Genomic DNA, 20,603 nt, shown 5'->3' on the forward strand with positions numbered 1-20,603 from the left:
CTACAGGCAAAGTAAAATATTTCAAGAGTTTATTTCTGCTCATGTTTATGGCTTAGAGAAAATACTGAGTAAGAGTCCAATCTGAACGGTTCTGATGTTCTCCCTGGTTGTTCTGGATATGTCTGCTTGGTGTAGCACTGACTCCAGCTATAGTACACATATTGTATGAATACTCTACCTTTAAATAAAACTTAATTGTTCTTGACTTGTTTATAACTGTTGCTATAAGACTTCTACAGAAACAGGAAATGTTACTCATATTTTTTTTTCTGTTGGAGCAAAACTTTGGCTCTCTGCTCACTAAATCTGCTAAACTAAGTAATGACATTTCCTTGTGTTTGCAAAGCCCTGCTTTTGAGAGCAGGCGTCTCTCTGCTGGTAATATTTCCCCATCATTTGTCATTTTGTCACAGCGGAGATCTCAGTGTGACTGGCAGCGCTCACTGTACCTTCAGCGTGGCGCAGAAGGCCATCGGCAAGGACGACTTCACCCAGATCCCAGAAGGCGTGAACGGAGTGGAGGAACGGATGGTGCTCATCTGGGATAAGGCTGTGGTGAGGCCTACTTTCTAGGGTTTTAAACTTTGAAAAATATAGATTAAATGTAATATAGCACATGCAAATTATGATATATGATAACTTTTATAATTATGCCTGACAAGATTTCATATACGTCATTTGGTGTTAAAAACTCCTCACCTTTAAAATGTACATTTCTCTCCGTTTTTACTGTTGTCTTATAAGGAAATGTTTTTTCACATGTTTTTTCTGGCTTTAAATGTTCCCTACATCTGAAACCGTTCTTTACTATCCTCAATCCATCTTTAATGCATTCCTCATTGGTCTCTTCCAAACAAACTGCTATCCATTTTCAGTGTGTCCTTCTGTCCTTGTTATCGCTGCATCAGGATTTGACTGGACCGTGGCCATGTTTAGCTTTGTTCTGGAATTAAAAGCAGGCTATAAAATTTGAGTAGACACTTGTCTGGGTTAGCTGCTCTGAATCAAAGCTTCAAGATGAGTTTGAACCCAAAAGCTTCTATATCTGTGAATCTGTTTCCTTCCGATAGCTGATAGCAAACTAATACCAGTCACTCCCATTGACAAAACTATAGATCCAGCTCACTAGACATCAATCATGCAATGTTCATGAAATTACAGCAATGCCTTGAGAATATTAAGGATCACAGTGTTATGTTTTAATAGATAGAGTTCCCACACTGCACGCTTTAAAAAAAACTATTTATTCTAAAACATGTCATTCATTTATAGTTTTTATCTTTCGTATTGATACGGTTCCTTTTAAAGGCAGCACGTGAATCTGTGTGCTACTTTCTGTTCTTCAACTCCTCTATAAGCAGAACAATGAGATCTAAATATATGCATTTATCTCTAGAGACCAAAGTTACAAAGGTCTGCATTGACCTGGATTCGTCCGTGACAGCACCAGTGATCTGCATGTCTGTGGTTTTTTTGCTTTCAGACTACAGGGAAGATGGATGAGAACATGTTTGTGGCCGTGACCAGCACCAACGCCGCTAAGATCCTGAACCTTTACCCCCGGAAGGGTCGGATCGCGGTGGGTTCTGATGCCGACCTCGTCATCTGGGACACAGACGCTGTTCGCACCATCACTGCCAAGACTCACAACTCGGTATGTACACAGGTCGAAGCTGTGTTTGCTCTTTTTCCAGGTTCTAAACAAATGGATCCATCCAGATTCTGGTTTTCTTTTTTTCTCCTGCTTTTCCGTTAACCATGTTTTCAAGTGAGTATGTTCAAAAAGTGTAGCTGATTTATTTCAACAAGTTCCCTGAAAAATGTGAACTCTTGCAGAGACAAAAATGAAAATAACCAAACACAGAAACATCAGATCTGTGGTTTCAGAGGCTGAGAAATTTGGATAAAAGACCAGCTTTTTTATGTGACATTGGTCTACATCTGTGTGTGCAGGAGAGAATGTTCGGGAGAGAAAAGCACATTTTTGAACCGCTTCCAGGGAGCTCTCAGTTCCCCTGAACGGAAATGAAGTCTCAGTGGATGTTCATGACTAATTCCACTCACACTGAACTTGTCACGTGATCAGCTTTTAGTGTAAAGTCGAGCCTCAGTAAATCCAAAACGGCTCAGCCGTGACAGACTAACGACTGAAAAAATGGATTTTTTTAAATGCATGTTCCAAAATCTCTTCTGTGGGTGAACATCAGTCATATGGTGCATATTTTACCTAGGGATTTTTTTCTCCAGCTAGATCTTCTAATCTCACTGGATCATCAAAATAAGCTAACATAAAAAAAGATAGAATGTTATACATTCAGATTTATTGCAATATTTTTCTGAGATTTCAGCTCAAATGGGGATTCTTGTTATTCAAAAAATACTAGGCAAATGCTAGAAAACTCAGTACCGTTAAAGCTGCAGTATGTCACTGTCAAGTTAAAACAGCAAATGGTGCATTTGTGGGTGCATTTGCTATCTCCACCCAACTAGCAGATGCATCAGAGAGAATCAAGCGCACCCGTCTCTCTCACAAAGCCTACAAGGCAGTGGTTCTTAACCTGGGTTGGATCGAACCCCAGGGGTTCGGTGAGTCGGTCTCAGGGGTTCAGCGGAGCCTCTGCCGCGGAGGTAAAGACACACTTGTGTAAAGTCGTGATGACGCCCCGCTTTGCCATCACTTGCTGCAGAGGATCACGTTACATTGCTTAGCCAATCAGAGGATCACGTTACATTGCTTAGCCAATCAGAGGATCACGTTACATTGCTTAGCCAATCAGAGCTGCGGAGGAGCCCTGATTGAAGGAGCTCCACTCTCAGCATGGATTTGAACTTGTGTCTTTAATTACTTTAGCAAAGCTCACAGTTTTTACCAAATTCTATAGTCTAAATCTGCTCCTTAGTCACATCTTTTCGGGGTTGGTACTGCCTCTAGTGGTGTGGAGGTGGTAACACAATAATTACATTACTAAATCAGAATACCGCAAAGTCTTTGTTATTTATTATAAATTTTTCATTCTTTTAAGAATGTAGAGCTAATTATATAATCTAAACAAGAACTTAAAGTGGTAACAAGGAAATTAAAGCGTTGGCAGCCAAGAACAAACCCTGGGGTTAAACATATTTATTAAAATTCTTTTAGGTTAATCTTTAGCTTAATCAAATAGGTTCTTATCGAGAGAAAGTGGTTCCAGTTTCTCTCGATGGCCAACCTGTTGAAACTGTGGCAAATTTTAAATACCTTGGGTCGTTCCTGGACAGTCAGTGCAACTTTGCTGAAAACACTGACTATATTTTGAAGAACTGTTCTCAGAGACTCTACCTTTTAAGAAGACTGAGTGATCTTCTTAAAGATAAGTCACCCATATGTCTTGAATTTTGAAAAAAAAAAGCATTTTATCACGAAAGAAGGGGTCAGTGAATGCGCATATGAAACTGATGGGTTCGGTACCTTGGCACACCTGTGCCCTGAATGATCTCTTCAGACTAAGAGCCTCAGCTTCAAGCTTCCACAGAGACACCACTGGTAGGACCTGGACATTATATAATTTAATCTGCATTCAGAAGACCTAATCAGCCTTAGTGATGAAATGGGTTTATGTATTTGGAATGTAGTTTATTTGTTTGTTATTCACTGATAACTTAAAAGTAAATGAACATTTCCTGGAAAACTAGTTAATTAGTTCATTGTGATCTGTAATTGACTTTGTTTCATCTGGTTTTCAACCTGCTCTATGACCTCGGTAACTATCTTAACTACTCCATGTAAAGTCATGGTGGTTTTGCACTCAGTTGGAAGAATCCAAAGACAAAAAGAAAAGATAAAGAAAAGATGGGAGCTAGCCTTTTTCAAGTTTGGGCAGAAGCTGAGGTGGTTTAAAGAGAGCAAAAAACTTGACAAACTTTTACAAAAATGTTTTTTTTTTTTTTTTTTTTTTTACATATTTGTGAAAACTGTTATCAGGTATTGGCAGCAAGAGACAGTCTGTGAAAAGATCAAAGTCCTCCATGAGCTACTATGACCATCTGCAGAAATGCTGTCAAAAACAACCTGAATCTGGAGGAGTGGCTTCCTGCTGTCAATCAAGCTTGTTTACATGCTGCTCAATGTGCTAATATGTTTTCATGTGACTTGTTGATTATTCAGCTCAAAATGATTCTCCTCCCTCTATAAACTCCAACAGCCAATCTCTTTTACACTTCAAAGGTGATTCTAAGAAGATTTTTTTAGATTATTAAAATAATGTGCACGCCCTTAAAATGGAGTTTTGCATGAAAAAAGCAATGCCTTTTTAAAATTACCTTCATGAATTGCAGTGTGACTTGTGTACTCTGATCTGAAATTACACAGTGCATCGAAAATAGACATTGTGAGTTATGTTTGGCTGGAGACTCTGACATCAGTTGTTTAAAAATACCAGCTGTTTAATGATTGAGATGTTCCTAAATTTAACTCAAGAACAGAACATGTCTAAGCAACAGGGCAGTCTTAATTTGATTCGTATGAGCTCCGAAATGTTTTATTTACTTTTGCATCTTAGAGCTTTTTGTCAGTTTCTGATTCACACATAGACGTATGAAGGTTGCAAACTGGTGGCTCAGCAGTGCAGGAAATTAAACTTTGGCAGCCAAGAACAAATCCTGGGGTTAAACATATTTATTAAAATTCTGTTAGGTTGATCTTTAGCTTAATCAAATAGGTTCTTATTTAATGGGTTTTATTGGTGTGAAAGAACACTTTCCTCCTCATGGTGAAACTAAAAGACTTTCCTTTGTGCAAATAAACTGAGTCCGTACCCTGAGGATTTGTGGGTTCTTACAGGGTGATGTCACCTTTCCATTTCCTGCTCGTTGTCCCGTCGGTTAAAGAAGCATCTACAAGTACAAAACAAGAACACTGCAGTTCTCACTGCTAAAATGACCTTTATAACTTGGCAAAATGCGAATGTCCTTAGTTAGTAGTCCATTGTATCGGGAAAGAACTTTTATCAGGCTGTGTGTTTACCGGTTAGCCTGCATCTGGTTTGAATTGATTGCTGTTGTCAATGTGAAAAGGGGATTTTTGGAAACGTACACAAGAACAGGCATCAACACAAACAGTCCAGCACACTTGGCTTAGTCATGACATCATATTTGGCATGCAGTGAGCCTTAGATATGTCCTGTTCTGGCCCGAATATGGACAGCAGCAAATAAAAGGGGGGAAAAAAACTGGAGGAAATATGGAACAATGGAACAGGAGGAGGGGGCCATCAGAGATCACAGATACGCTGAGAAAGGAGAGTCTGGAGGAGATAGAAAATACACAAGGCTGGAAAAAGGGAGCAAAGGGTGAATAATGATAATAAACATCAAACTTAACAAAGGTAGATATAGGAACAAGGTGGTATTTTGGGAGGAAGGGCCAGTAAAGGTTTAGAGGAAGAGTTTGTTCCTCCAGAATGTCTCAACGTTTTTAAAGATGTCCATAAGTTCACAGCTAATTTCTCATTAAAATCCTTTCCTTTGTGTTTCAGGCTGCTGAGTACAATGTGTTTGAGGGCATGGAGCTGCGCGGTGCGCCCCTGGTGGTGATATGCCAAGGAAAGATTGTTCTGGAAGACGGAAACCTTCATGTCACCCCCGGAGTGGGACGTTTCATTCCCTGCTCCCCCTTCCCAGACTTTGCCTACAAGCGCATCAAAGCCAGGAAGCAGGTGAATAACTTGGTTACTACTTCAGCTGGATACAAATACATTTTTGAGGCTACAAAACTACAACAATTTGCAATTTAACTCAACAACTTGGTTAATTAGTGACAGTAATTAAATTAAGTAATATTACACCTCCAGGTCTGGTAAAACCTTACAAAAGGAATGATGAACAGACAATTCTCTCTTTCTAAAATCACTCAACATTTACTAACATTTACTCAAACAATTTTTTTAATGCCGTATTCTGCGATTTTTGGTCAAAGTCAATTCACATTTCTCTTGGAGAACTGCATTTAGTGCTAAACGGTATTATTTAATCCTTAATCAGTCATTTGTTTATTTCTGGAGAACAGGTGAGGAAAAGTCAAACCATGTGTGTCTGAAAGAACAAAGAAACAAAAAAAAATGTGATTTATAGTTGACATAACTTCTGTTTTCTGTGATTTTGACTCCTGGTCAGTTTTCTTTTTTCTCAACTCAATCAAATGTCCTAAAGTCAGGAACAAATAAATATTGGTACAAGAAAGGAAAACTCGTGTATATAAAACGGATATTTTATATTTATATTTGAGGCCTTAATTAATTTTTGATGATTTTTGTTTACAGATAATAAAACCCAAATTTCTGTCTCAGAAAATTGTAGATTACATTAGGACAATAAAAAACAGTACCTGTAGAAATCCTGACAAGGTTTTCTACCAAACAACTTTCCAAATCTGCAGAAATATGAATTCAAAAGAGCAAAACGAGCAGCGGAGCCTGAATGAACAGCTGACATGCTCCTGCTGAAATGTATTTTTTCTTTTAAATAGTATCTTAGACTTTTTGTTCTTCTTTTAACTTCACCTCCATGACAGCAGCTGAGTCTTCTTCCTGCATTTACAACATGCACATTGAAGATTGTTGATCTGAGCACAAGCTGGTATTGCTTATGTTTGTGTTCACTGATTGAAAAAAGATGTGATTTTTGGGTTTGAAGCCAGACCTCTGCCTGTCGGCCAGTCGAGCTGGAAACCAACCGACTGGTGGCCAGCTGAGCTCTCGGTGTAACGTCTGGAGTTTTCTCCTGACTGTTTTCCAAAAGCTTTTTAGCAATCTCACTTTCATCACAGGAAAGGCCAGGAGGACAATGAGTGCTTTAGAGGGAGTTTATTGAACAATGTTTTGCTGACTAGTAAATCACTTGAATCATCCAGAAACATATTATGGCAGCTTATGTTTATCGTGTGCAGTAGTCTTCTGTTGTCAGTTTCAGCAGTGAAGTAAAATTTATATACATTTTTGTTGAATAGCTGGAAACCAATCGAAGGATAGTGGAAGAAAAGCAATAACAATAAATAAAACTTATCAACATTAAAACAACTTAATTTGAATAATACCAAGCGGTGCCGGTTTTCCGCTCCCATACTCTGCCAGGGGATTCGCATTTGCAGACGTTTCCTAATTTGCAGCTGACTGTTGATGAGAAAATGGAGCTGCAGTAACAGTGTGCTGTTTATCTTGGTAGCAGTTACTGTTTGGGCTTTATGGATCACAGATGTCTCATTTTAACTTTTAACAGACTTCCAAGATTCCACTGAGTCACCACACCGGCGGGTAGACGTACAAAACGATAGCTTTTTCATTTACATTCACTTCATTTGAACACATACATGCTGTGTGCGTATTTAGTTTTTACTGCACAGTTAATCTGTGTGAGTCTCTGTTTTCCAGGAGATTCTGTGAATCTACATTTGTAATTTGTCAGAGGAGTCCAGCAACATTAACCCGTTGAAACTGTTGTGAATCTTCATGTTCGTCAGGTTTTTTCTCCTCCATGTCTAACACGTGTCTGTCCTGCAGCTGGCTGTGCTGAGGGCAGTGCCCAGAGGAATGTACGACGGGCCCGTGTCTGAATTCTCCATGTCCCGCGGCGGCACCCCCTCCGCCTCGGCACGCACCTCGCCCACCAAGCAGCCGGTCAGAAACCTGCACCAGTCCGGATTCAGTCTAGCAGGTAACGCCATACCAACGCATCCTAAAAGAAAAAAAAAACATCTCTTTTCTCTTTCCTCTTTGCTTTGCAGTTTATGTAAGAGAATACATGCGCTTCAGTTTCTCCTAATATTGACGTTAGCTGTAATTTGAAGCATTAGTGGCATTCATGATCACTTTTATTATATTGTTCTCGTACATTATTTGTTAAATTAATTTCTAAACTCAAACTGGTTTTGTTTTTCCATTTTAGACATTGTATTAATTATTCACATGGAGTGTCTTGGTCTATCCTAAAAACTAAAACAAGGATTTCCTGATCAGGATCTTTTGTTCCTGATAGCAATAGTACTGATAGTAAGTAAGTAGTAAGATTACCAAGGTTTAATTTACTTAATTATGTGCCTTAATGTGTAATCAGAGTGTTTGAGGACTTCTGGGTAATATGCTAAATGTCAGCCTTCACGTTTTGGCAAACTATAAGCAAAAGTTCAGGCCCAACTTCTCTTTTCAAAGGCCATCTTCTGCTCTTGTTGTCTGTAGATCAGAAACTGACCAATGAGTAAAAGCACAAAATATCTTTTGTTTCCTGATGCCTGCTTATTAAATTTAGTAAGATCAGATCAGCATAATTTAACTACAACTTCTTCAAACTGAGTAAGTTACAGTGAAGAGAAGTTTTCCTGATTGATGCTCTAACTGCATTTGAAGTGATTCTGGATACGTTTAGCGTCCAGGCTGAAACATTGCTTTTCCATTCCAAACATCTTGACCTGTTCTGTTGGAAAGGTCGTCCTGATGTGTGAGGTCACAGTAATATCACCGTTTGGCATCTGTTCCATCATACAGAGCTCCAGTGTGACAGCATGATTGTGCCCATATGTCAGGTTAGCACAGAACAGACTTGGATTGAGACAAGAAACGTTAGTAATTGTTTCATCCAAACTGCCAAATTGTGACAATCTTTGGACTTGGAAAAATAGTTGGTAAAATGATGATAGAAAGGTCTTTAATTAGATGAGAAATCATTTCAGTTTTTGAAAGTAAATCTTGTATTTTTTTTATAGGTAATAAGTCACTTTGAAAGATGTTTAGCTGAATGCATAGCTTGTCTTTACAAGCAAAGCTAACGAGTGAGACCTCGCTGGAGAAATGTGACCTTTGCTGGAAAGAATTCCAACTTTGATTACATATATCTGAGGCTCCTGGTTTCCCAGGTTTTGCAACAGTTTGCGTGATCTTGTGTAAGCATGTGTGTGTGTGTGTATGCATATTTTGAGAATGAGTCCCACTCCTCTTCTATTTTAGTTTTTGTGAAGCTACCACCTGCAGAGCTGATTTACTTGCTTGGAAGGAGATGGAGAGGATTGTTTGATTAGTCACAGTGTCTCATGGTCTGACATCATTCTGCTTTCCATTGTTGTGTTTGCAGATTATTCGATTCGGCCTCTGGCTCATCCTGTGGAAACTATACTACAATGTCAGACTTTGAATGTTGTAGCTTCTATAGAACTGGTGCTGCAAAATGTAACAGTTTAAATATCCAGGGAAACAAACTGAGAAATAAATATTTTCAGTAACAATTATTTTTGTGCCAACTTAGAAAGAGCTTTTAAATGGCACATAAATCTAAACAGTTTGACAAATGGTGTCGCTGGTTTCCAGAGGAGGGTGCCAGATTCTGATTTTGGCTGCAGTTTAACTGTAATGGTTCTGCAGGCCTGCGTCAGTCTATAAATCACCGCAGCACTCCATTCACACTGCTGCAAAATGTTGGTAAAATGCTGTATTTATCATTCACAGACTTGATTGTTTTCAATCAGATTTGATTAGGTAAGCAAATAAATCAAATTGACAAATTCTTCTGGTTATGTAGGTTAGTGTAATTTTCACAGCAAGGGGGTGAACTAAGTTGGTTTCACCCATTTAATCACTGATGTTTGTGTGTTAAAGTTTTGCAAAGTATTTTCTCAGTTCATTAACCAGAAGTTTTCCAAAACACAATGTCAAGATTGGATGATTTCATTCCCTATTCCCATGTACAGTATAATTGCAAAATATATAATTAAGTCATAAAAGTATATGTCTTCTTTGTCAACTCTTGATTTTGCAGACCATTTGTTTAGTGTTTAAGAAATAAATTCTACTGAAACACTGACTAAAACTGATTTACTCATCTCGGATCTTTTAATCAAATATTAAAGAGGCTTAAATCGGTGCAAGTTCACCTCAGAGGTTTAATTTACAGATTTGTGGAGAATGTAAAGAATAACATTGTCAGAGATGGCAATAAACATTTATTCATTATTTCATATACTTTTTCACATTTCGTCATGTTACAGCCAACATATTGGGTGTGGAGAATATTTTTTCCTAACCTTTTAGGCTCCCAGGGTCTTTAATATAATCTTTTTATTGATTTTAATGCAAGAGACTAACTAGTTACTAAAGCTTGTGGTAATTTACTTAAATATATATTTAACATACCATCAATCACTGCCTCTTCTTTGTCACGTAACGTTTTAACTCTCCCTTTCTGTGTAGGTCCTCCCGCCCCAGAGGACGCTCCCATCAGGCCACCTGGTCGCCGTATTGTAGTGCCCCCTGGTGGCCGGTCCAACATCACATCTCTCAGTTAAACAGCAGGACAACACTAGAAGAACAGAGCGGATGATGGAGGGAGGGGATGAGGGAGGGGAGGGAAAGAGGGACAGAGGACCAGAGTTAGTCAAAATTTGAAGAGCAAAACACTGAATCCTCATGCCTTACCTGTCACACTGCTACTATGCTCAGATGAGAATTGTATCCGTTTTCCTGGACAGAACAGAAACGGTTAGAAGTTGCCAACAAAGCACATTTCACATGAACAATGTCAGCCTCGGTTCATGTCAGTGCAGAATACTTCATACCAACCATACAGCCATGTTCTAATGCTGCTTTGGTAGCAGTAAAACTTTACATCATCGCATTTAACCCTGAGAAGGAAATAAAGTTTTTCAAAGGAAAATGGATACTGATTTTCTAGGGATTCTCCTTTTACCCTGCTTGGCTTTTAATATCACCCCCTTTCAGTAGCGCGCTTTCTCCATAGTCAGCAAGACTGAACAATAGATCCCACAATAGCCATGTTTTGTCATGCAGTACCATTGATTAGCTCTAGTTGGCAATGTACATATGGTAGATGTAATGTAGCTTTGTGAATGATGTGGTTGCAGCCTGTTTGGGTTTACCGGACCAATTAAAATACTTTTATCACCTCTAAACACAGGAGGGCTGCTGGACATGGAGCTGCATGGGCCACATTAACATGGGCGACGTGATCCATGATCCTTTCCCACCTCCTCCTGTAAGGCCATACTTACCGTCCTCATTACGTACTGTATTGATGTTAAAAAAGACCATAAGATCAGCGTTTGAGAAAACACAAAGAAAGAGGAAATATTAGTGTTTTTATTATTCTTCATTCCCTAAAGGTTTGTCAGATTTTATTATTTTGCGTTCCTTCATTTTCTTGCGTAAAGAACATGGCAAGAAACAGTCCTTTGCTTTTGCTTCATGTAAACTGGCTGCCTCTGTGACGCTGTGACCATTTCTACAAAACTGAACGATGGAACAGAAAGGTGCTAACAAAAAGTACAAACTCTAAACTTGGCTCTCTTATTACTGCTCTTTACTGATTTATTTTTAATTTTTAACTAGCGTGGCTCTCAAGTGGAAGACCATCATTCACTTAAGATCCACCTTAACCCTTTAATAAAATCCTCAACACATTCAGCAGCAGCCTGAAAATTAGCCAGCCTGTTTTCTGATGAGGCAGAGGATGACGGTGCCGTCAGGGAATCCATTCTCTTTAAGTTGCTCTTTATTAGGCGACAATTGAAACAAGATGCTCTTATTATTCTGCACACTAAGGCTGAGATGAGATGTGGGTCTTTTTGTATTTATGTTAGGATGACAACCTTTGTTTTACTGTTACATTTCTTTTTTTTTTTACTATTGTGTCAGAACTCTGAGATGGCAGGTCACTTAAAGGTGTGCTGGTATGAAATGTTTCCTGAATAAACATGAGTTGCAGCTGGTGTTATCTCTTTATTTCATTTCTTTGGTCTTTCCCTGGATGTTCCTTGTTGTTGTTTTGGTTTACTTTAAGGTTAAGGTAATCCGAGCCACTGTCAATGTAATCAGGCTATAACATAAAATATTAAGAAAACAACATACTCTCAAACTAAATGACATGACAGATTTGATTTATTTTTGGTTTGTCTACATAATCCACCAGTTTTCTACAAAGAGAAACAATCTAGAATGGATAAAACATGGTTACAAGATTGGTTCATGGGATGAATTTATTTGGAAAAAAACCCATTGTTTTGACATTACTATTAAGAAAACTTGCACTCCATACTTCTACATTTTACTTCTGTATTTATTTTCACTGAAAGTTTAAGCGAATCACAAACATCCCATTTATGCCTTGAACATTAGTCAATGTAGCGTTTCACATAAAGTTAACCAGAAGTTTAAATACACTCGGTGAAGTGAATCATACATTTATTTTCCTCTGTCTGAACTTAAAAATCAGACCAAACTTCTCTTGTTTTGGGTAAAAATTACCACAATTATTTCTACTTGCAAAATGCCACAATAATGAGAGAATGTGTCACAAAAGTTTTTGTTAATGTCTTCAAAATTTGAATATTATTAGCCGCCTCCGCACTCAAGCAAACAAATTAATTTACGTAAATCTAAACTAAAACTAAAGAAATTTGGTCTGACTTGAGGCAGTGAGAAAAAATGTGCTTGTGTTTTTTTTAATTAATGTATGTAAACTTCCGGTTTCAAGTTAAGATCATGAATGGAAAATGGATGAAAACACCAAATTTTGTGTCTAAGACAATGTAGCAACCATTTTTTAAACAGGAATATGGCAGCGAATCTCAGAATACATTTCTTTTCAAAATTTTTATCTCGTATTTTACTTTAAACATCTTAAAGCCTAATTTATATGCTGAGGTGGCCTGCTTATCTGCTGCAGTGCCAGACAGAAGTGGAAGCATTTATCAACCGAAAATCCCCTCTTTAGTTGAGCCAATATTGTGGAAAGTGCTGCCTCAGCGAAGTCTGCAGTGGAGGAAGGAATGGGCTGTACCCTCCAGATGACCTCAGGGAGCAGTTAGCTCAAATCGTAAACAGTGGATGAGTGTAAGAGGGAGAGAACAGCTCATAAAGCTTGTCAACTGCAGCTAAAGAGGAAGTCTTTTTGGTGCCTCGTGTTAGTAAATGCACTTTTTACTGAACTATTCATTTAAAATGTTGTCTTTTTGTGAAATATTCTCAGCAGTCATACCAAGACCCCTCACATTTGAGCCATTTGTTGTAACACCAGTCAAACGACACTAGAGGGCAGCCTGCACTTTGATGAAACACATAATGAAATAATTCAATACACTAGAACAAAGCAAACAACATAGGTGTATTGTTTCCAAAAAAGAAATATATTATTTAAGGCACACATTAAAAGTTTAAACTTCATCACAATTGCTCACAGTAAATACACAGTGACAACTGAAGGACAACAGAACAAGGGTAAATTTCACAGTTGTACAATTCTCTTATCAAATAATAGACTAGAATTATGCTTAGGATAAAGAATCCTCCCTTTTAATTTGATTTACCAGGCATAAATACTATTTGTAAATGTTATTCTAATGTCAATGTCATTTTGGTTGATTATCACTCATTCAATCCCCATTTTTAGTGGTCAAATGCTACTTTAAATTTACAAGTTTGAATAATTATTCCACAAATATTATTTACACAGTAAAACAAGCTCAGACTAATCCTTTAGCTATCCCAAGTTCTTCCTACAACTCACACAAGGTACCATCTTTAGATCTATAAAGTTATCTAAACAAGAACAAGAAGAACACAAAGGTAAGTCAAAACATTGTACCAATCTTAAATAGAAAAGTGCCATTTCTAATGAATTTAAATAACTAAATATATTTTAAAGTTGATAAAGAATAATGAAGAAGATTGAAAGGACCGACTCACGTTACAGCTAGATAACAGCCGAGTCAGTGGAGCAACGAGTCGTCGCTAAAATGTATATTTTTATTTAGTAGCTTTAAAGAAGGTGGGGATTTCATCACTTTTACATACAGGAGTTAGCTTAGTGTGATATCTATAAGGCATCCCTCTTTGTGCAAGCAGGCAAATATTTTGAGGGGATGAGCTGATGAGAAATGTTTATTCTAATAATTAAACAATGTTTTGTTGCCTCACATGTGAGCCAGGCGCAGAATCCTGGATCTGAATATCGTATAAACAGTTTGCAGAGACAAACTGACTGAGCATTTCAAATGATACATAACTGATTAAAATCAACTCAAAAGAGGAAATGGATCAACACACATCTGACAGACAGTGCAGATGCTAACTGATAAAATTCATCTGTCCATCCCTAAGATTTATTCATTCACAGCATTAGTTGCATAAATGCTACCAATAATGAAAACATGTGCAAAAAGAGTAAACAGTAATTGTTTTCTCTTTGCTTCCCTAGTAGGCCATTTTTTAAATTCTTTTGGTCAAGGGTGATCAATTATGGTAACATTTAGTTTCCTAGTTTCCCTCAAGATTAAATGATGTTTTATCTTCTTGTTTGATTCCACAAACAAATAAAAACCTCAACTGTGAGTAAATCACGAAAATTTTACTTTTTTCTCTGACAGTCTGAAATGCTGCATGACACTAAATGTTGAAAACCTATCATCACTGTTAGCTTAATTAGCCAAGCTAAGCATCAGGATCACTAATTTATTTAAATATTGCCCTGAAAAAGCAAGCCATTCATTTTCAAGCCTCTAGTTCAGTTCGAATCATTCTTACATCGATAAAATCAAAGTTTGGTTTTGTCTAATAAGACTAGCAGTTTAATAATGCTACTTCTGTCATGCTTGTATCCAAAGTTATATGGATCATAGAGGAAACATTTTCTAAGCAATGGTTTATTATTATTAAATGTTTCAGGCTCAGCTCCTTAGGCTTTCATACACAGGATGAAGAATCACTTTAAAGTTGGCGGCGCTACATGACACAGCTCATGCTTTTGCAGACCTTTCAGGTTATTCTCTGGAATGCAGAGATTATTCCACCGAACTGAATATTTCCTAGAACTAACACGTTACTATCCTGGGACTTGGATGTCACCTTCCAAAACTTACCAGACTCTTTCCAGAACATATCTGGCACTTTCTGGAAAACTGTCTGACAAGTACCTAGATTACTCATAGGGTTAGGGTTAGATAGTTTTCCATGACCTCTAGGTTACATTGCAAGAAATACCATGTTCTTTCCTGAACCTGCAGTAAAACTATTCACCAATCTTGATATTTTTTGTGTTAAGCAGAGACTGGAGTATCTGTTCATATGACCAACTTCATAGAGCCGGACTTTATGGAAGAAATAAAACTTCACTTTTCAGTCACCAAGGAAACCATTATGTCCGGCTCATAATCAACTCATCTCAGCACCGCAAGAACAGACAGAGAGGAAGATGAATGGAGCTAAACACAGGAATATTCTGAAGTAAAACCTGCTTCAGTCTGTCAGGGATGTGAGACTGGGACGGAGGTTCACCTTTCAAAAGACAATGACCCAAAGCATACTGCTGAAGCACCACTCAAGTGGTTTAATGGGAATTTTAAATGTATTGGCAAGATCTAATCAAAGGCCAAAGCTCAATTCAATTGGCAATCAGTAGTCAGACTTAAAGATTGCTGTTCACCACCGGAAACCATCTGGAGCTGGAGAAGGTTTATGTTAAGGAATGGGCAACAATCCCAGATCAAGACGAGGCGAGCTCTTAGAGATTTATCCAGTGTGACTTGCAGATGTAATGTGTTTGTTTCACAATAAAAAGACAATTAAATGTTGAAAGTTGCATGTTCTTTAAATGAAATGAAGCAAATCCTAAAATAATCCCCTTTTCCAGGTTGTGAGCTAGAAAACACAAGAAATGCCAAGAGGGGTGAATACTTTCTCAATGTGCTGCATCAGATAGTATCTGGAAATTACAGGTTTTTCTCCTGAACTTACCAGCTACTTTAATTTAGAGGATACTTTCCTAAACTTTACCATTCAGAACTCACTAGAATACCCGAAAGGTTCCAAATACAGCTTTGAGTTTCAGGAAATCAACTGGTATGTTCCAGAAAGTGTCTGATAAGTTCTGTAAAATCTTCATGGAAGGTACCAAAAAAGGCTACAGAAAAAAAAAAACCCACTTCATTATGGAAAGTACCTGGTAAGTTTAGGTACATTTTCAGAAAGAAACGTCTTCCTTCCATAAAAATTTACCTTCTGTGAAATTACAGCTCTATTATGTTGCACTACCAACTGCAATATTATAATTAAATGACCATAGTTACCTAGAAAACCTCTCATAATAAAACCAGTGTCAGTACATTCAGGTGGAGGTGCTCTGTTGTCTTGGTTTTGGAAATGATCTGGCTTCTTGCTACAGCACTCTGCTCAGAACCGAGGCTGAGCAGACGTAAGAGCACCAGGGTGACGGAAGGGAAAATGATACGAGACTCTGCTGGGAGCCCATCCGTTCGGTGACAGCAAAGCAGTCCGTCAGTCAGTCTCTGACATGGCTGCCTCCCAGGGACACCATCTTTTGACGCATAGCTGCTTTTTAGGTCTAATGGCGTGAAACAAGTGTGCACAGTGCTGTTCTTGAGATTTTACAGACTATGAAGGAGTGCAGGAACATAGAGGACCAGGTGGGAGTGCATGTGCTGACAGTACGACAGGTTTTGCTTGTAAGTTGCTGAACTGCAAGCTGGAGGCAAGTGCAAGTGATGAGGTGGGAGCAGGAGGCCTATCCTGATAAATAGGCAGCTGGTTCAACGTTGTTGTTCTGTCCGTCCTCTATTGCCTTGTTCTTCTCGCTTGTGGATAGTTCAGAAGAATCCACTACGACTTTCCTTGACCTGTTGAGATAAGAACAAAAATCTAATGTTGAGCAGATGATTTTTCACTCCTGTCACATTTTAATGAGCATATTTATTCATCATAGTTCCACCCTAAAGCTGTATATCTCTAAAATGCATCCATGTGTCCATGCACTGGCGCAACTACACATTATTCAGGTGGATGAGAAAACATAGATCGGCACCCCCCCCCAGGGAAGGAACGTCAGGGTTAAGGAGCGATGCCCCCTCGTCCTCGTTCCCCTCGAGGCTACGATACGCGAAGGGTAAAACTCGTTACATTTACCTCGTTATGTGCGCGAGGTGAAGGAGCGGAAGCCGCGCGATGAAGTGTATGGGAAAACATCATTGCCGCGCCGCCCCCTCCAGACGGGGTTTTGGCGCCCCCTCTGGTGCTGCACCCCTATGCGTTGCATACCCTGCATACCCACTTTTTGCGCCACTGAGTCCATATGACATGATTTTTAGTTGGTAATTTAAGAATTCCTCACTAAGTTGTTTCTAATAGTTGATTTTCATCAAAGTTGCAAATCCCTAATGCTAATGTTTTTAACAATTTTTATGCTGATTTTATATTTTTATTAGCGTTTTTCTTTCAGCTACAGTTAAAGGAAACATTGTGTTGGTTAATGTAACCTTATTATTTGGTCTTTCTTGTTTCAGTCTTTCTTGGATGCAAATACGCTTTGCATCCAAAGCGTTTTTTTTTTTTTGGAGGGTGATATTTATAAAAGCAGAAAGAATGAAGAATTTGCTCAAGTCCACCTTTCTGTCAATACTTTGAAGTTTTCTAATTTGCCTTCCACATTTATATACTTAGAAAGAGGCAGTAAAAATGTTATTTCTTGTCTGCAGTGCTTTTCCTCCACCTGGCAGCCAACAGGAAGGCTCCTGTTGATATCAGTTGCTGTGTTTTTGCCTTGATCATACAGCCACAAACATACCATAAAAAATCTGCTTTACTTTTCTTTCACAGCATCCCGTATGATTTTATCAGCCACCAAGGAACACTTTTGATTTAATTTAATATGCTTCACCCAAGTCTACAAATTGTAGAATTTCAATCTTTACCCTTGGTCTCAAATGTATTTAATTATTTACCAGTAATATATTTTCAGAGTAAATGCCGCTAGTGTGATTTCTTTGACCTGAGGAGGTCTGGTAGCTTCCTTACTTTTCTCTGTTGAAGACAATGAAGTCCCTCTGGACGTTGTCCAAACGCTGCTGCAGCTGTCCGTTCTGGGGACAACAGATAAAAGCAGAATCACTAATCAAATCAATAATGGCTACTATGTCAAAGGAAAAACCCCATTAGTTATGAGAATTAGGTTTTGTAATAACTGCTTGATTAATTCTTGATTTGATTTTGTTTTTATAATATTTCACTGTAGTGTACAGTTTGCTCCTTTGCTTTGCAAAAACACTCATATCCCTTTAACTAATTCACATTTTGTCACTTTATACCTACCAATCTAATAATTTCCTTTTAAATTTCATGGAATACATTAAAACCAGGACAACAAATTGCCTTCAGGAGACATTAATTATTAACGCAGTTATTTAACTTGACAAAAGATGTGTAAGTTTTATAGGCAGGTCTTGCATCTTTGGAGGAAACGTATGTTCAGATGTTTCCACCTGCTTTTCCTGTAATGTGTCCCACTCCATCATGTGAGATCAGGCAGCACCAAGACTAGCAGACAGGTGCTTTCTCATGCTCTCAAAGAGGCAGAGAGGAAGGAGATCATAAAAATATATAATCGCTGACTCACTTTACTCCAAGTGAACATGAAAGAGAAATGATCCCAGACAGAAACATGAAGGGAAAAAGAAAGTTTTCCTAATATAATCTGGAATCTCATTAAACGTTATTTCGATAATTAACCTTTAAGAAATGCCAAAGTCGCCATCTGAGGATTTGGAAAAGGTCTGGACTTTATTGAATTTACTAAGCGTGGAGATTATTAGTGTATCTAAGGAAGTCTGCTCTTATCCTCATTTAAATGATCAAACATGGAGTCCCACTTGTGCAAGCAGCAACTTTCTGTTTAAGCTTATTTTAACCAGGTATTAAATCTAGGAAATTATTAATGTCAGCTCCAAGGGTTTAAGTCCAACAATGAAAAGAGGACAGGTATGGGAAAAGCTTTGGGCAAATAACAGCTAAATGATTATGAAGATAGGCAGAGGAGAAGGAGGAAGAAAAGAGCCAAAAGGACTAGTGAGGGAATTTTATAATAATATTACACAGGAAAGCAACAAAGAGAAAAAAATTACAAAGAAGACAAACAGACAAATGTGTTTTTCAGAGAGCTACACCTGCTATCAGGAAGAAAATAATTTCATGGGACACAAAATGTGACAGGACAAAAAGAGCCTGATGCTGGCCTTGAGGACAGAGTGTACTTGTGATGTGAATGCAGAAAGGATAAAGAAACAAACAAAAGCGGCAAAAGAAAATCAACAAATAGGAATAACGGCACATGTGGCAAAACAAAAGAATAGATGTGATACAGAGAGGACATGACAGGCTCACATACTTTACAGACATGACTAGACTTAATGTTCAGCATCTGCACAGTCATTTGTTAGCTTGAAACCTGCCTTCAGTCAGGTTTTTGATACAGTGGTATTCAGATGTGAAACTGTAGCAAAGACTTCAGCTGCACTGTTATTGAGTATAAGGAGAGATGGTAAATAAATGGAGCTTCCCAAACATCCTGCATGCATGTCTGCAAACAGCAGTGGGAAACAGGACTTTTAAAATACTCTTTACGCATGTTAAAGCCTAACATGTTGATCATTTGTAGGGTTGAACAGATATCCATTCAAAAGAAAATACATTTCTCACGGAACTTAAACAGTTTTTATTGTGACAAATTGTCCAAATGTGCATCGTTTCTCTAAAACAAGTGTTTTAGAGAAACACTTGTTTTGTGCTGTTAACCAAAGCTTATGTTGTAGCTGACTAAACTGTGCTTTTTTTGTCTCTCTTATAATTATTTAAGGACTCACCAGAAGAAGGATGTTGCCTTAATATCTATTATAGACTGACGAGATAGAGTAATAAAAAAATAAATAAAAAAAACACTGGCCCTGCTTAAAACCCAAATATAAGCCTAAGTGCTGATGATTCCCTACTTGTTTTTCACTCTTTTGACACTGATGCTTTTAAACAGACAATTTAGAGGCTAAAAGCTCCAAATACTGGATTAAACTGTCCACTTAGTGTGACAACCTTACTGAGGAGTGGTCTGCTGGATGGAAGCCCAAGAGGGACATTCTTGGGCTAACAGTTTTTTGTCTAAATTATAAAGAATAGTTCTCACTGCTGGAATTATTTCACGGATATTAATATTATTTATACTGCTTTGTGTAATAAATTCATTTCAAATAAATGAGCAAAACAAGCTGGAAAATTCAAGGTGGACAGAAAAAAAGCACTGAAAACAAATTATACAGTAAAAAGCTTGGCATTTATTTTAACCAATGTAAAACTCCATATATGTCTGAATTATTTGTTGAAAGTACATTTTTAGAAAAGGTAAAAATGTGCCATTTTGTGAAATGACAGCAAAACTGCTGAATTCTCTTATTTTTGTCAATCAGGTGAGGCAACACAAGCAGCGCAGATGTAGCATAATAAAAATGTTGAAGTTTCACACAGCGCATTAGTTTCGGAAATGAAAACAACACGAGGAACGAACACTTACTGGAACTGAAAAGCACAAGGGGCCAATAGTTGACAGAATTGTTGAGGGAGTCTCAAGACAGAGAAAGAAGAAAGGATGAAAGGAAGACGATGAAGATGAGAAGGAACAAGAGAGATCTAGACAGAATATAGAGCAGCTGCAGGGCAATGCGCAAAAAGCATGCTGGGACAGGCATAAGGGCAACTTTTTTATTCCGTATTGATCCACCAGGCTTCAGCCGGCATCTCG

The 20,603-nt window shown here is 38.0% G+C and overlaps 2 protein-coding genes across 4 annotated transcripts in view; one reads left to right on the forward strand and one right to left on the reverse strand.

The window, feature by feature from the left end:
• The window catches only part of dpysl3 (dihydropyrimidinase like 3), a 40,052-nt gene extending 28,310 nt beyond the window's left edge, over nt 1-11,742 (forward strand). For all 3 annotated transcript variants that reach the window (XM_081615272.1, XM_081615273.1, XM_081615274.1), the window contains exons 10-14: nt 414-555; nt 1,484-1,654; nt 5,513-5,692; nt 7,532-7,685; nt 10,208-11,742. In XM_081615272.1, the coding sequence (XP_081471398.1) occupies nt 414-555; nt 1,484-1,654; nt 5,513-5,692; nt 7,532-7,685; nt 10,208-10,302 (742 nt within the window). In that variant the 3' untranslated portion in view covers nt 10,303-11,742. The remainder of the gene's footprint in view (nt 1-413; nt 556-1,483; nt 1,655-5,512; nt 5,693-7,531; nt 7,686-10,207) is intronic.
• A 147-nt stretch (nt 11,743-11,889) lies between these two features.
• stk32a (serine/threonine kinase 32A) overlaps nt 11,890-20,603 on the reverse strand; it is a 50,175-nt gene continuing 41,461 nt past the window's right edge. The window contains exons 12-13 of the mRNA XM_081615275.1: nt 17,837-17,901; nt 11,890-16,662 (exon numbers count right to left, since the gene is read on the reverse strand). Coding sequence (XP_081471401.1) covers nt 16,551-16,662; nt 17,837-17,901 — 177 coding nt within the window. The 3' untranslated portion in view covers nt 11,890-16,550. The remainder of the gene's footprint in view (nt 16,663-17,836; nt 17,902-20,603) is intronic.

Source organism: Poecilia reticulata, chromosome 14 (genome assembly GCF_904066995.2).
Source record: "Poecilia reticulata chromosome 14, P_reticulata-male-v2, whole genome shotgun sequence".
Taxonomy (NCBI): Eukaryota; Metazoa; Chordata; class Actinopteri; order Cyprinodontiformes; family Poeciliidae; genus Poecilia; species Poecilia reticulata.